This window comes from Condylura cristata, unplaced genomic scaffold (genome assembly GCF_000260355.1).
Source record: "Condylura cristata isolate star-nosed mole 26May11 unplaced genomic scaffold, ConCri1.0 scaffold00025, whole genome shotgun sequence".
Classification (NCBI taxonomy): domain Eukaryota; kingdom Metazoa; phylum Chordata; class Mammalia; order Eulipotyphla; family Talpidae; genus Condylura; species Condylura cristata.
The window spans coordinates 11,257,968-11,273,667 of record NW_004567126.1 but is presented as its reverse complement, the minus strand read 5'-3'; the positions used below and the strand labels follow the sequence as shown (position 1 = coordinate 11,273,667).

Here is a 15,700-nt window from a genome sequence, read left to right as displayed (position 1 = left end):
GCAGAGGGGTAAGGAGGTTGAGGCAAAGGAGGACTGTGAAAGACGCAGCCCGAAAGAGGAGCGCGGAGCGCGCGCACTCGGTGTGCGCACCGCGGGGCCAGACGAGATGTGCAAGTCGGTAAAGCTCAGTCCCCGCGCCCAGTTTCTGGTGTTGTGGTGCGGCTAGCTTCCAGGGCGCTGGGCCTCCAGCACTCCAGCCTCCTTGCAGTTCGAGATGCGGATGAGGTCGCCTCCACCTAGGGCTCCCGAATCCTGCCAGTTTCTCCGAGGCTGCCTACAGCCCCCTCCTACTCCTCTGCAGGGAACGAATATAACCCACCGAGATGTTCCTTGGCGGGAACGCCGGGCCCCGGGAGCCCGTTTTGGGCTAGCTACGCAGCCCAGCCCCTCTCCGCTGGCGCGCAGGAGAAGCCCCGGGCCGTGGCGCGGGGTGGCTCGCCCAGGGCTGAGCCCGGGAGCGGTCCGCGGGACATCAGACCGGTGACCCGAGCCGGCCACCAGCCCCGACCCAGAGCAGAAACTCCGGACCTTGGGCTGTCCACTCGGCCGCATTTCTCCCGTGCCTCGGAGCCGCCTCCGGTGGAGGAAAATAAACGGGAACTGTCCTCAGTTGGGAGAAGGGATGGAGAGGGGAGCCAGGGCGCACTCAAACGTTCGGGAACGAAGTGCCTCAAAGACGCGTAGCGAGCCTTGTCTAATGCTCACTTGGATTCGGTTTGTTAATCTCTATTTTCTCCAAGTGCCTGTTAGTCCTCCAAGTTTGTCCCTCCCTTCCGCACTGAATCGCCGGCCCCAGCGTGCGCTTTCCCTTGCTCCCGCCGCGACTTGGGACTCCCGGGCGAGCAGCTTCGGGGTGAGCCCGCCACGACTTGGGGCAACTTCCACGTTTTGAACGAGGGAAGTCACCGACACGGCCGTCGCCTCTATATCTCTCCTTCTCTGTTTCGTGGTGCGTTTTCTTCCCTGTCCTGTGCACAGCCACTCCTAGACCCAACCGTGGGAAAGGCGCCCGGTTCCCGCCAGCCCCGGCGCGGTGGCGGGCGGGAGGCAGCGGGACGGGTCCGGGGCGCGCAGGCTGGATGGGGATTCCCCCAGCGCCCAACCAGGCCAACGGAAAACAAAAGTCCTCCTGTATTATAGATCAGAACCTACTTAGAATTGGGGAGCTGGGAGGAAGAAGTAAAAAAAAAACATGCAAACATGTGGCTTTGCAGCTCCCGGAGTCCTTAGAGTGGTGGGAGCCCTGAAAAGGAACAGCACCTCTTCAGGAGTCGCTGGCACTGGGAGACGCCGTGAGCCCGACTGCCTCCAGCACGCTGGAGTCACGCTGCGGACGCCCTTCCAGCGACAGAAGTTTATAAATAGAATTTAAAAACAAACAAACAAACAAAACCCCCCCGTACATTTTGACTACTTTTGTTGTTGTTGGCACTTTATTAACGGACAGGACAAGGGTCACTTATGGTTTGGGGTCTTGGTGGGGGACGTTTGCAAGCTGCGTGCAAAAGCCCGGCGTTCGGAGCGTCCGGGTCAGCACCGACTGCGAGCGTAGGGGGCCGGAGGGGAGGTGGATGTCCTCAGAAAGCGGCCCTTTGGGGTCCGTGAGTGGAAGGAGAAAAGCACGCTGATCCTCAGGGGGCGCCAGCCTCGGAAGCTGGCGCGAAGACTGCCCTTCTTTCTAGTCAGAGACTTGGATGTGCCCGCTAGCTCGCGAGGCCCCGCGGGAGGCGAGACCCTGACGAAGAAGGTGCGCTGGGGACGCCGCCGGCTGTGGGTGCACAAGCCGGGCAGGCGGGCCGGGGCGGAGCGCGCTCCAGGCACTGCGCGCTCACTCGCGCGCGCACGGTGCGCACACACCTGGAGCGCCAGGAGGGGGGCGGGGAGGAGAGCCAAAGCTAGTGTCTTAAAATAGAGAGGCAGGCAGGGCAGCGCGAGACTCCGAGAGGCGGGAGGAGGCGAGCTAGAGCGGCGGGCACGCGGCGCGCAAGTCAGCGCCCGGGTAGCACAGGCGGGTTGGGCGGGGTGGGCACCTACGCCCCTCGGCTGCCGCCCCTTGGCGCGACTCCGCACAGGCCCTGCAGGCAGCGCGCCCTGATTGACAGCAACACTGTCCCAAAAAGGCTCCGCGAAGATGCTGATCTGCGGGTGGGTCTAGACGCGCTACACGCGTGCCAGGTCTCGGGTCCCCTCTGTGCGTCTCCCGAATCCCGCGGCCTCCGTGCTGCGGAGTATAGGGCTGAGGCTCCCGCAGACGCTCCAGCCTCCGCGGTCCCCGCCGGCCGGGCAGTCGCAGCCGCGCTCGGGCCGGCGGGCGCTCGCCCCGGCTCACCATGCATTGCCACGCGGAACTGAGGCTGAGCTCGCCCGGCCAGCTCAAAGCAGCCAGGCGGCGCTACAAGACTTTCATGATCGACGAGATCCTCTCCAAGGAGACCTGCGACTACTTTGAGAAACTTTCCCTCTACTCCGTTTGCCCGTCGCTGGTCGTGCGACCCAAGCCCCTGCATTCTTGTACTGGTAAGAAGCCCCGCCAGGGGGTTGGCGCGGTAGCTTTCACGGTTTCCGGGCGTCTTATTGCCCCTGTTCTAACAGGGCGAAAGGAAGGGCTCCGGGAAGTCTCCTGCTCCACAACAAGGGGATTATACTCTCCAGCGGCGGGCACGGCAAAGGTGTCCGCCACCTGGGAAGGGCTGGCAAAGTTTGGCTCGGCCGGGTGGAAAAGAAGCGCGGGGCGGCGAGTCCCTAACTGCGTACCGCGGGTGCAAAGCTGCTGATCCGCTCGCGGGAGAACGTTTCCTCCTCGCAGCACGTTGTGGTTTTCAGTCAGAAAGTTCAATACTTGACCTGGTTCAGTGCCTAAGTAATTGTTGCAGGAAGTGGTATTGGTTCTCACTTTGACCTCCTCTACTGTCTCCCCTGGAAAGTTTTCAAGTCAAATAGTATCCGGAGGTTCTTGACAAAATCCTGAGCTCAATGAATTATATACGCAAAGAGGGATCTCGCTCTAGGGAAGGAGTGCTGGAATATGCCTCCTATGTTGCTAGCAAAAGTCAACCCCGTATATTTTACGTCATTTAATAAAAAAAAAACCCACCCCAATAACAATAAAACACTCCTCAAATCGTGCTTCCGACCTTCACAAGAGCGAAGACCAATAGCAAAAATATGTGTGTATATGTATGTATGTATATGCATATATGAGTGTATATACATAGGCAATATATTCGGTGTATGTAGAAAATAAATCCAAAGATACTTAAAACCTTGAGTGTGTTAAAGAGAATTCCCAAGTTTCAAAGTGCCTTTGCATTATAAGGATTTAGGCTACTGAAACTTAAGTAAAGCGGAACAAAAAAAGAAAAGTGGTAGCAATTTTTATCAAAAGTTATTGACTGTTTTCAACTAAAGATAGAAATTCAATATTTCCAAACCAAAAGGACCTCTGACATTTGTTTATTGCATGGGTGGCATAGAAGCCATTAATTTGTAAGACCCAAAAGTGAAGAAGTGAAGTGAAGAAGGACCCGCGATTGGCAAGCATTTTTCTTTTTTTTTTTTTAAATACTGAGGCCCAGAGCTCTGAATGTTTTGAATCCTATATTTTCTGTTGATTGCACTGATAGTCCCTCATATAAATGTAAGTATATACAATAAAGTGCTTTTAAAACCAAGTTGTTCTTACATGAAATGAATGACACTGTGTTCAATTATTGCTTTATAAAATAAAATTTCTCTGTAAGATAGAATTAGATCTGATAGCCCATAGCAAGACACATAATATTAAAATTTAAAACCAAATATATACAAAAGAAAAAATAAGTAGGGCATGTCATAAGCAAGTTAGATCTCCTTGATATTTTATACATTTATGTCCTGTTTAAATCTTTGGATGGGTCGTCTGTCTACATGGGTGTTGGCTAGAGGAGGTAGGTTGAATCTTGTTGTAAGCATAAATAATCATTTGCTACAAAAATTCAAATACCTCTGAGGATAAAGAGAGGACCCACTTTAATCACACATTGCAATGCATCCTGCTAAGACATTGTAGACCTGGAGGTCCCTAAGACAAAACAGAACTTCTCCTGAACCTCAATGAATCACAAGAGAGTCAACAACATTTTTAGTGACTTTGGCCATACATTGACTTGAAGGCAGATTTTCCAGGCTTTAGCAGACACGGAATTAGATCATAGAAGAAAATATGCTAGAAATAGAGTGATAAATAGCCTCAGAAAAACAGCGGTCTAGTCATCAGTCAAGGCTGAGTAAATTCTGAGTTTTATTGAATCTTGTGTAAAGTAAATCTGAGGAAAACAAAATGATTCAAGTGTCACTTTGTGAACGTTAAAAGTGAGCTGCACATGTATAAGGAACTAATCGTTTTGCTTAGTCTTGTGCTTTTGAAGTTCTTTGATGCTTGGGGGAGAGGGTGGTTATTGGCAGTGGTGTTCTTGCCCTATTATTCCAGTGTTTGCTTTCTTTAGGTTGTTCCTTTGAAAGTATATAGTGATTTTGCTCTAGTTGATACTTAAAATATAGAAACTGGGATTTGCCAACGGAATTAAACCCATAAAAACTGGCTACAATCGTCCATACTTTCAGATCATAAGCCTTCAGCGGGTTTACAATTACAGTTAAAGCCTTACATGCATTAGATCATGGGAATCCCATTAGTGATTTCTCAAGGGTTTTGCAAATACTGTACTTTCAAAGCATTTTGTCCTTTTAAACAGTTATGTTCAGGATCAAAATCTTTGATTGGATGAATCGAATCTTAAAAAATGTTAATTTTAAAAGTGGCACTAAGTTGCCCGTATCCATAATAAAAAGCTATACCCCTATATATATTTGCCAAATAGAGATAAATATTTAGCATGTTCAGTGCAACCACTGAATAAAAGCAAGGAGTAAAATCCAAGAAAAGGCATAAATTGGAATTAAAGTTACTGAACTTTTTCACTCATTGGTTGCTATTTTAAGATTTAAATAACTGACAGAAATGAACTTTGTCAGATAATAAAGAAAACTATGATTAAAAAAGCTAACACCTTTGAAAATAAGTACATAAAATTGTAGAAAGAAAGCTACAACATTTAATAAACTTCTGCACTGCATATTGTTTAGATTTAGCAAATCCAAACATCAGTTTATGTTATGGAATCTCCTCAGGCAGAAAAGAATACTTATTCAAGTAAACTGAGAAATGGAAACATTTTTCATCAGGCAGATAATCACCTGACAGTATTTATTATTAGACACTCTTATCTTGATGGAGTACTCATCTTTGAAAAACATTATTGTTTCTTTTAACAGGCCCCCTTCTTATTTTACATGTAATAATTTTAGCCTTAGAAAACTGTCTCTAAATTTAAGATCACTTAAATCCCTTGATAGACATTAAAAGGAATTCTTTCCTTCTAAATCAAACTAAAGGAAGACATCATTAATGTCATAAATTTTAAAATAAAATTTAGGAAAAAACTAAACTGAAAGAGAGCTTACGTTAGAAAATAAAATTGTTAGTTGAACCATTGATGAAGTGTGATAACCCCTATATGTTTAGAGTTAACTTAGTGTGTAACGTAGTCACTTTATTTTAAAATCTGATAACAGTAATCCCCATTCAGAATGGAACGATAATTCAATTTAGAAATCAGTAATGATCTCTCATGAACATTAGAACATTGACAGTGATTGACCGCCAAGAATGAAGTGCAGATTATACTATGGTAAATACTGTTTAAGTCTGAGTGCACTGTTTTACTCTACAGGCTGTGAGGATTGTTTCTTGGTGGAACAATCTGTGAAAGAAACCTGGCATCTCAGGACAGAATAGATTGCAGCAATATTAGCACAATCATTCTCGAGGCATCTGCTCTTTCAGTTTGATCTTTAGAAACAGACAAAAACAGTTTCTAAGTTTGGGGGGTGTTTGGAAAAAGTGGGTAACTTCTTGACAGAAAGGAGGATGTAACAATTTACCCTAAGGGTTTTCACAGGAGGATGCTGAGAAAAGAACCTACTGTGCTAATTACTTATAAGTTGTTATAATTATTTATACTTATAACCTATAATTACCCTAGACTTGTACATGTACATTTGGGGGGAGGGGGATGTAGCTATTTGGGCATTTTACAACCTGTGGCCAGTAAGTGCCTTTTAAATATACAAAAAACTATATAAATTTACTTTTTCTCCCACCTATACCACAAATGAATCTTTGCATGACCTTGAGTGGCCAGGCTTAGGGAACTGACTGTTAAACCACAAAGTGGGAAGGGAGAGTAGAAATCACAGATCAGTCTTCCCAGGAAGAGGGTACATTTTTGCAAAGTGCAAAGGTCATAGAACTTAAATGCAGTTTTGGGTCACACTGGAAGCCGTTGTCTTTCTCACTAGGGTACACAGAAGTCAGGAAGACTTCAACTTGGTTACACACCCGGGATAAATCTATGCAGTCACACCCAAGGGACAATCAACCAGCCAATTAAAAGGGGCATTTGGGGAAAGGTGTTTATCTTAGGAGGTGGCACTGAGAACATTTTATCCTCTGGTGGGTGCAAGAGAAACAAGTTCTTTGGGGTGGTGTCCTTGGGTTCATATTTATCACAAAGATTGGGTGTCATCCAGTGAAAACTAAAATGAGCTGTGGATGTGTAGGGTGATTTCTTAGGGAGCTGGTTACTCCTTCAGGAGTTGGTTCTAACAATCCCCAAATCTCAGTTTGGGCTTTGAGTCCGAGACCAAAGGATCCCATAGGATCTTGGAACCTGAGAGCTGGGCACTGGAATGTTAATGGAGAGAAATGTAAACTGGGGTTTGAGAAAATGATCACTATCAGCAAGCATTTGTGTTTCTGCCAGAGGCAGAAATATTAGCAATTAGTCATAACTGCTTCTCCTGTTCCCATTGTGAGGGATAGTAAATGGAGGGTATGTGCATAAAAAGGATTCATCAGGGTTACAATATATTTGATCTGAGATTTTTGGGGGTTCTCAGTTGTTGTCTTAATGTTCCTTAAATTTTCTGACTCATTGGTTAAGTAGAGACACGAAGGGTTTCCCTAGAAGTCGTTCTAGCTAGCAAATAGTTCATTAGCAATTTCTTCTCAGGCTCTGATTTTTATAATAGCAAATAGAAAACTGATTAAAAACTTAGTTCACAAGTTAAAATGCCTCTCCAAATGGCTATAAACTTTTGTATTGAATTAAATTCAGTATTGTATTCAATAATTTCATTCAGCAAAAATTTACACTTGCTTGGTGACAACACAGTAATGTTCATTATTTTTAAGTTCTAAATTGAGACTGTTAAGAAATTTTAAAAAATTTAAAAAAATTTTTAAACTACTTGTAGAGCCACTTTGCTAAGCATTTCTTTATTGTTCTCTAAAGTATCTGATGTGCTGGTTAGAATTGGACTAGGGGAACTTTGTGACAATTTAATATTTTTGCTTACCATATGGAATTTTCTCTTTGACCTCCACCGATAGGGTGTTATCACCAGCAAAATTGTCACATTAACCCGGGTAATGCAAGGACAGTGAAATTTTAAAACAGTAACTCTTAGGGAAGCCCCTTTCCTCCAGATTCCCTGGTGTTCTTTTCAGTGGCACCTTTGGATTGAAAGCTGAATTTGGGATACAAACATGGACATTATAAGGTTGTTAGGTTTACCATAGGCAGGAATCTAAATGAAAAGATTCCTAGGTTTTATGTACTCCAGGCAGTTATGTGAAAAGCAGGGAGGATTGTGAAATGCATTTAAATTGCAAAGGGAGATTAAAACGAAATTTTACAAAAAGGAATATGGAAAAAGAAAGAATGAGTTTCTTTGAAAGGCTTGATGCCACTTGATTCAGCAGTACGCTGGGTACATCGTGTCCTTTGGTATGACTCAACCTGACATCCAAGGTGGCTTCTGGAATACTTTCAGCGGCCAATTGTAAATGGCTGAAGCTGACTTGACTTAGGCGCCCTCCGGAGCCACTGCCAGGAGATGGCCACAGCCTGGCCCTCCCCAGCACTTTGCAGTCACCGTGGACAATTGAATATATGTTTAGTCAGAAGCATGTTTAGGTGTTATTTGCACTTTATTTTGAGGTCAACGAGGAAGAAAAACAGACAAGCTCACGTGTTTTGAGGCTCCCCTGTGAATTTAACCTGTGAACTTGTGTGGGCGCTGTAGAACCTGTCCCCCACACCTGCCACTTGTCTTGCCCCAGAGTGAAGTTAATTTGGGTCTTATGGCTGAGCGGGCTGACACTCCCAATGGAATAGGGGGAGAAGACTGCAAGGATTTGCATCAGGGGTATAGATTAGAGCGTCCTCTTGCATTCTTCTTTGGGCAGTGCAGTTTTACACACCTGTCTTGTGGAGCTGGTGTTTCAATGTGGCCCCACAGATGGACTCCACACTTCAGCTCCTGAGAATGCCCGGGGTGCTCACAGAAGTGTTGCGAGTGGCATCCTTCTCTTAGAAACCGCATGACAAAGAGAAAAAAAAAAGAGAGAGAGAGCAAGGAATTGAGGATCTTGGGGGTCAGACTGTCCACAAGCAGTGAGCCGCCTGTCTGCTGGCTTCTGGCTTAGCTGCCTGTGAGGCTGGAATGGCTGTTTCTTCCTCCGCAGCATGGATGACAGAAATAGAATTGGCATTAGAATAAGTTAATAATGGGATCTCAGATCAGATCCTGGACAAACTTGGTGGTATTAACCAAATACATTCTCTGGTTCCAGGAAGAAGGTGGTAGTGGTTGTTTTATAACCAGAAAACCTTTGCAAACCCTGCAGGATTTAGTTTATTTTATTGCAGCTTAATAACAGTTAGAAAAAGAAATGTCTTGTTAAAACTAATGCTCTAAATAAAAACAAAGTTAATTTTCCATTACGGTGTCTAATTACTCATCATCACCAGGGCATTTTTATATGGCAATTTAACTTCTTGAAAGTGGAAACTTGGCAGACATTTAAGGAAGAAAGCAGTGCATCTAGATAGATATCAGACGATGGTCTAATTATATTTGGGCTAGAGTTGACTCTTACACATGATTGCTTTGGAGAAGATAGGAAGATAGAACCTCCTTCTTCGGTCACTAAGGAGAGGCTCTGGTTTCCTTCGCGCCAGTTGAAATCAAATACAGAGGGAGATGATTCTGAATGTTAGCTGAGGTGCAAGTACATCTGCCAGTCACCCATTGAAACTGATGTCAGGACTACTTAATAAGCCTGGAGGACAGCTCACTGTGCCTTTTGATCCACTGGCAGAGTTCATAAAGATGAACGTGGCCTTTCTCCAAAGGTCAATTCCCCAAAGAGACTGAATAGAAGCCAATTTGGGAGACTCTCAAAACCAAATCCATGAAGAGTCCAAGCAGAGACGCTTAAGTGATTCCTATGTATTGCGTCTCTCTAGCTCACCAGCATGTGCTTATGAACTTGGGCTTCTGGATATTGGGGATAGATAAGTATTATGTTGTGTGTTGAATAGGATCGGTGGCCACCTGGGTGATGTCAGCATACTTTCCGCCATTATTAAAAAACAACTTACGTGGGGCCCTCCCTAGTGGCACAGCAGGTTAAAGCACAGCACTAAGAAGCTAAAGCCACTTCAGCATGAGTTGGATCCCCGCCCGGGATGTGACCCACATGGCGCGGCAGACCTCTCCTGACCCACCCGCCGCCCCTCAGCAGTGTATTTCGTTGATCTGCCTGTTCTGTTCCCCACTGTGACTCTAGTGAATTCTCTCACTGCCCTGCACCTCTGGCCTGTACCCCAGTTCTGTATGCATAAATAAATAAATCTTTAAAAAACAAACAACTCACATATGTGATAAATGATATGACAATTGTCCTTTCACTTTTCTCATTGAAGGATCATGTCTGATGTGTGGGTGACACAAATGGATCTGGTGGATTCTTATAAAGTCAAGGTTGTATTTCTGCCCCAGGAATACCCACCCCTCCCTAGTACTGATTATTACCCAGTCTCCACTGCTCCTCTCCCTATTCCCAAAGCTCATTTACCTCTGTAACTTATCCGTGGCTGAAACAGGTTAATGGTCACTTCACAGGTGAGGTCACTGCCACATGTGAATTGAAGGATACATAACTTTGACGTTTGTTTCAAGCAATATCTAGGGGAATTGACTTTACTCATTTCAACAAAGGAGTCTTGAGTTTTCTGGATCAAGAGGAAACAGCTCGGGCAAGGAGAATTCCTGCAGAATATAGCCAAAGGGAGCTACAAAAAGGAAAAATGAAAATGTCTTATACCTTGAAACTTCTTATTTATATTGATAACAATAATAGACCCTTCACAGCTTTTCTGGTTTTGGGGAAGCAGAGGATCTAACTTATAATAGGCACTGGACTAACTAAGGACTTTATGATCAGCTCCACATCCTCCCTAAAAGATAGATATTATTATTTCTGCCTTCCTAATGGGAAGCCATGAAGTTAACTAACATCCCCGAAGTCACTGAATGTCTAAAAATCTCTTACCTAGCAATAAGACCAAAGAAGAAATGAAGCTCTTCCATTGTAAACATTAAATGTTGTTCTGCTTCATTGGTAATCAGGAAAATGCAAGTTTAAACGAGATACCATTTCATACTCATCAGATAGTCAAAAATTTAAAGAAAATGGTGATATCAGTTGATGCTATGGATGTGGAGCAGCAGACATTCTCACACTGATGGTAGGAGCATGATTTGCTACAATCATATTGCAGAACTCTGTGGCAGTGAAACTTTGATACATGCTTACCCTGGCAGTTCCACTTTTGTGTATGCCTTGAGACATAATTATATTGTGTAAAGATACACCCATGTAAGAATGCTCATTTCTGTGTTGTTTATGATAGTGAACAGTATGAAGTAATCGAACTGCCTTTCAGCACTGTCATGGCTACACAGATGTTCACCACATTATTATTTGTACTTTTCTATATGTTTGGACTTGTTTGTACCATAAACATTGGAAAAGGATACTATGGGAGACCCTACATGTCCATGAGCCTGTGCAACTTTTGATGACTTTCTTAACAGTTGAAGCTTCCAAATACGAAGCTTTTTGTATAATCTCACAGTGGGGAAATAAGAACACTTTATAATTAGACACAAGTGTACAACTCACACTACAGCAACCACTGTGGCTTCTAAAATTGGCTTTTGGATCTCACTTACCTCCTTGCCTGGGTGGGGATATTATTTGTCATCAGTATAACTAGTGTTTCTCCAGTAATGCTTTGGCATATGGGTAAACAGTCTCCAGGCTGGACATGAGCAATAAAGACGGTGTTGTTGATATATATCCATATCTATCTATCTGTCTGTCTGTGTATCATTAATTATACAAGCAATTTCCCTTTCTTTTTAATGATGCTTAAAAATCACAAATAATCACAATATACTTCCTTTTTGGTTGCATCTTGCTTTTGTAAGTATTTATTGATGTGCTGTACCAACCTTGACTTTTGATCAGTGGTCCATTACTTTTGACAATTTAACTTTAAAAAATGTCTAGGGAAATCTGTGATTAAATACCAAGGAATCTATAATGTTAAAATGGAACTTCTGGCTGAGAAGAATAATTGTGATAATGCCAAATAAACTGGCTGAGTCCTCTTGCTATTCGGTAATCATGATTTGATGACAAAAACAGTATGAGTGAATGTTACGATGGGATGAGAACCTTACCACGGTCACTGCACAGAGAGCTGCCTGTTAGGACAGTAAATGGTCATCTTTGGAGAAGCTTGCCTAGACCACATTGCAGTGACAACTGTGGTGGCAGGTGCTTTGTTCAGCCCATCCTTACAGCCAAGCCATCTTCTTTTCTCTGCAAAGTAGTTCCCATTTAGAAATATTACCTTAAGAAATTTAGGCTCCCGTTGGGAACACTGTCTTTCTCTGTCTCTTCAGGGGGTAAGTACTCCATAAAGTGGATGAAACAGCTTGTACAGAGTTTGCCAAAACATTTCCCTCCTGACACCACTCCTTTCTGTTTAAATAAGTACACAAGCAGAGGAGAAGACCCTTGCCTCTCCAAGGACATCACCCCAGCAGATGAACTATAGCCAGTGTGGCTGTAGTCTCTGGTGCTTGGCTGTGCAGCCATGCTTAGCAGGAGTGAATGACCACTTCAGGGGATTGTGGCCAAAATGGACATGCCTGCAAGGACAGTAGCTCTTTCAGGTTTATTGCCAGTGGACAGGATTTCATGGATTACATTTTATCTTATCCAGCTAGATACACACTATAACTGGGGTTAATCCAATGGACTAAAACTTTCTCTTATGTCAACCTCAGGGATGTCTTTAGTGAAATCCAATTCTGCATAAAATTCACATTTGGGGTTGCGAATGGAAGCATCATCATCAAGAAAAAAGATCCAAGGAGCAGCTGGAGACCAAATGCATGAAGTAAAACACAGAGGACTCGCTCTCGCAGCCTATGAGAATTAGTTCATTGGTAGCAAATTTGACCAAGCTTCTCTTTGGAACTGTTGGGGAAAACACAAGTGAAAATGTAGAGTAAGTAGTAAGGGTAACTTTGAATGACTTCCACCAAGAGAGAGCGAGAACGGGAGATGTCTTAATAAAGTCCCGATCCAAGTCTTCTCTTTTTTATGACTGATACTTTTACTGAAATAATTGATAAGTCAGAGGAGATTTGGGAGGAGGCTGTTAATTTTGTTGTCCCTGGATATCATGATAGCTCATTATTGCTCTTAGACCGTTAGACAGTTGTATGTCTGAGAAACTTGTTGTATAGCATAAAGGAACGCCTCATTGGACTGCTGAGTTTTAGGGTTTTTTTCCTGGGACACGTTGCCTCTGGCAGACAGAACAATTAGCTGCCAAAACAGAATTTGTTTCACTTTTTAGCGAACTGCAAATAGAAATAACAATAATTACAAATGGCAACCTGTATGGCATACACTAGGTGCTCCTCTTTATCTAAGGCATTGAAATGAAAGGAAACTGTACTAAGTAGTTATCATCTCTGCCTTTCAGGGAAGGAAAGTGAAACTCAGGGAGTGCAAGAAATGGCAACTAAGTCACCTTGAGTTGGTGGTAAGAGTTGAGATTGTAACTCAGGTCTGCCCTTTTCAGTGTAAAATTCCATGTGATATATAATCGAAGGAAAGAAAGTGTGTGAATTGGAAGCCGAGTTTGTCCCCTTCCATGCAGGCTGCATCCTATAAGGTCAGTGAAAGTGCCAGCTCTGTAAATGTTTATTTTGAACCTCTACAACTTGACAGTTATTTCCTGTGTACCAGATAATCTTTCATTTCATTTCCTTGAATGATTTGAAATTTTTAAGGATTGCAGAAGAGTTCTAAGAAGCAGAACAATCTCTGGAGGATGTGAGGTGGAAGATTCCTTCCCTTTGGCTGTGTGAATATGGGTTAATCTCATCTCTGGATGTGACATTTCCAAGGCTTCTGTGGTTCGTGAGCCGGGGTTCTCTGTGGAAGCTTTTCGTTGCCAGCATTCCCATCTATTCATTCATGCTTTTGAGCCAGACAGAAAATGTTTAAAAACTCAATGACAGCAAAATACCTTCAGTTAAACTGGAATATTTTTGCATGAAATACTGATTATTAAGTTAAGTGAAAATTAAACCTCAGTCATTTGTTTGGCATCAATTAAATTAAAGAGTCTAATTTCTTGTCACGTGATAGCTACTCAGCTGGTCTGGGCTCTGGGCATCTTGATTTTTAAAAAGCTTTTTTTTTGGTGATCATAATACAAAAATCCAATTTGGATAACAGTTTAAAGAAGAGATGGGTGTAATTTACAGCCCACAACTGAAGTGTAAGAAACTATTGACTGGAGGGATCCTGGGGTATGGATTTTAAGTCAGATGGTCCTGGCTTTGTTTGCATTTTATTGTTCATGTGGCTGTAGGCAAATGATTTAACCTCTCTGACACTCAATTTCCTCATCTGTAAAAGGAAGAGAATAATAGGCCCTCCCTGGTGGTGCAGCACTAATAAGCTAAAGCTACTTCCACATCAGTTCGATTCTCACCTGCCCCGGAGGTGACCACATGGCGTGGCAGACCTCTCCTGACCCGCCCGCTGCTCCCCTCAGCCGTGTACTTTGTAGATCTGCCTGTTCTGCTCCCCACTCTGTCTCTGGTGAAGCCTCTCACCGCCCCTGAGCCTCTGGCCTGTACCCCAGTTCTGAATGCAGAAATAAATAAATCTAAAAAAAAAATAAAAGGAAGAGAATAATGACTACCTGATAGGTTAGTTATATAGGTTAAATAAGATAATGCACTTAGAGCTGTTAGCATAGTTGCTGGCCAAAAAAAAAAAGTGCTCAGTAAATGATAATAACTTCTATGAAAACAATTACTTTATAACAATAACCTCCCCTTGGTTGACTGAAGCACAGCCCTTTAAGGACAGATAACTATTCTTGATGAGTTAAACTCCAGAAAAACTAAATACCCTGGAAAAAAAAAAACACTTCACTCTAGGGCATTCTCGTGGTTTATGTCATTGCACTCTTCACCTTTTAAGAACTTTTACAACCTGGGTGGTGTGTGGGCTGTTTAAGTTCAAGTTTTCATGAATAGGTGTGTTTCATTACCCCTCACGTTTGTGTTTTATAATGTGAACTCAGAATTTTGTGAATTCATAAATGAATGGCACAAACAGGTCAACACTACAGTATCACAAAATGTGCTTTGTTACTTTAGTTTTTTTACAAGAGTTGCTCAGGATTAATTACCCGTAGGAAATGTTTTATCATGCAGCTGTGTATCTCAAGAACTGTGTTAGAAAAACTACAGAATTTCTCAGCAAGAAGTTCAGTTTCTTTTCTTTCTTCAAAAGTGGAGTTAGAGATAATCTTTTCTTTTAGAGTAGAAAATGAATACTTTTCATCTTAATTCATAGCACTGAGAAATAATGCAACTGAGACTTCTTCTAATCTTGGGGTGAAAAGGTGGCAGTTTGGGGATAATTGTTATTCTAATACATTATGGGGTCTGTGATTCAGAGGGAGTTGCAAATGAAGCCTTTGTTTACAGCTTACCAGCAGGGCGGGGCTGGCTTATGATTGCATTGTAAGTGGTGATAATGACCCTTATGTCAAGCGCAGTGAGGACCAGCGTTGTGCATGGATTATTTTTGGGACTTGTGTTTACCAGCCTTAGGAAGTCAAATACTCCTTTGGTGAATCCCCTTCAGAGAGTGAGGGAAGTAAGTTCTCCTGATAAGGTGAAGGAAGTCCCAGTGAAAAGGAAGTTGCCTGCGTTAGACCAACCATAGTAGATGCTTAGATGCTGGCTCTTCATCAGGTTCAGTGGCTGTGGGGGCCAGGTGGAAGCAGGTAGGGGAGGATATCTGCTGGGTCATGGAGGCTGCCTTGGCATGATCCTGATTGTGTAGAGGACTGACTTGGTTCCTAAGGTCCTCAGGGTTGTAGAACCTGCCTTCAAAATTGTGAAAGGAGGGCCCTCCCTGGTGGCACAATGGGTTAAAGTGCAGCTGTGAGGCTGCTCATATTCACCACAGCAAGAGTTCCATCCCCAGCCAGGGGGTTGACCCACCCGACCTGCCTGCTGCTAACTTGCCTCAGCAGTATTTCAGTGTATTTCAGCAGTATCACCAGTGTATTTTAGTCAGTCTGCCTGTTCTGCTCCCCACTTTGTCTCTGGTGAATCCTCTCACACACACCCCCCC

General features: G+C 43.6%; 1 protein-coding gene across 1 annotated transcript in view; it reads left to right on the top strand.

The window, feature by feature from the left end:
* Positions 1 to 2,233: 2,233 nt before the first annotated feature.
* BARX2 (BARX homeobox 2) overlaps positions 2,234 to 15,700 on the top strand; it is a 67,564-nt gene continuing 54,097 nt past the window's right edge. The window contains exon 1 of the mRNA XM_004689099.1: positions 2,234 to 2,517. Coding sequence (XP_004689156.1) covers positions 2,331 to 2,517 — 187 coding nt within the window. The 5' untranslated portion in view covers positions 2,234 to 2,330. The remainder of the gene's footprint in view (positions 2,518 to 15,700) is intronic.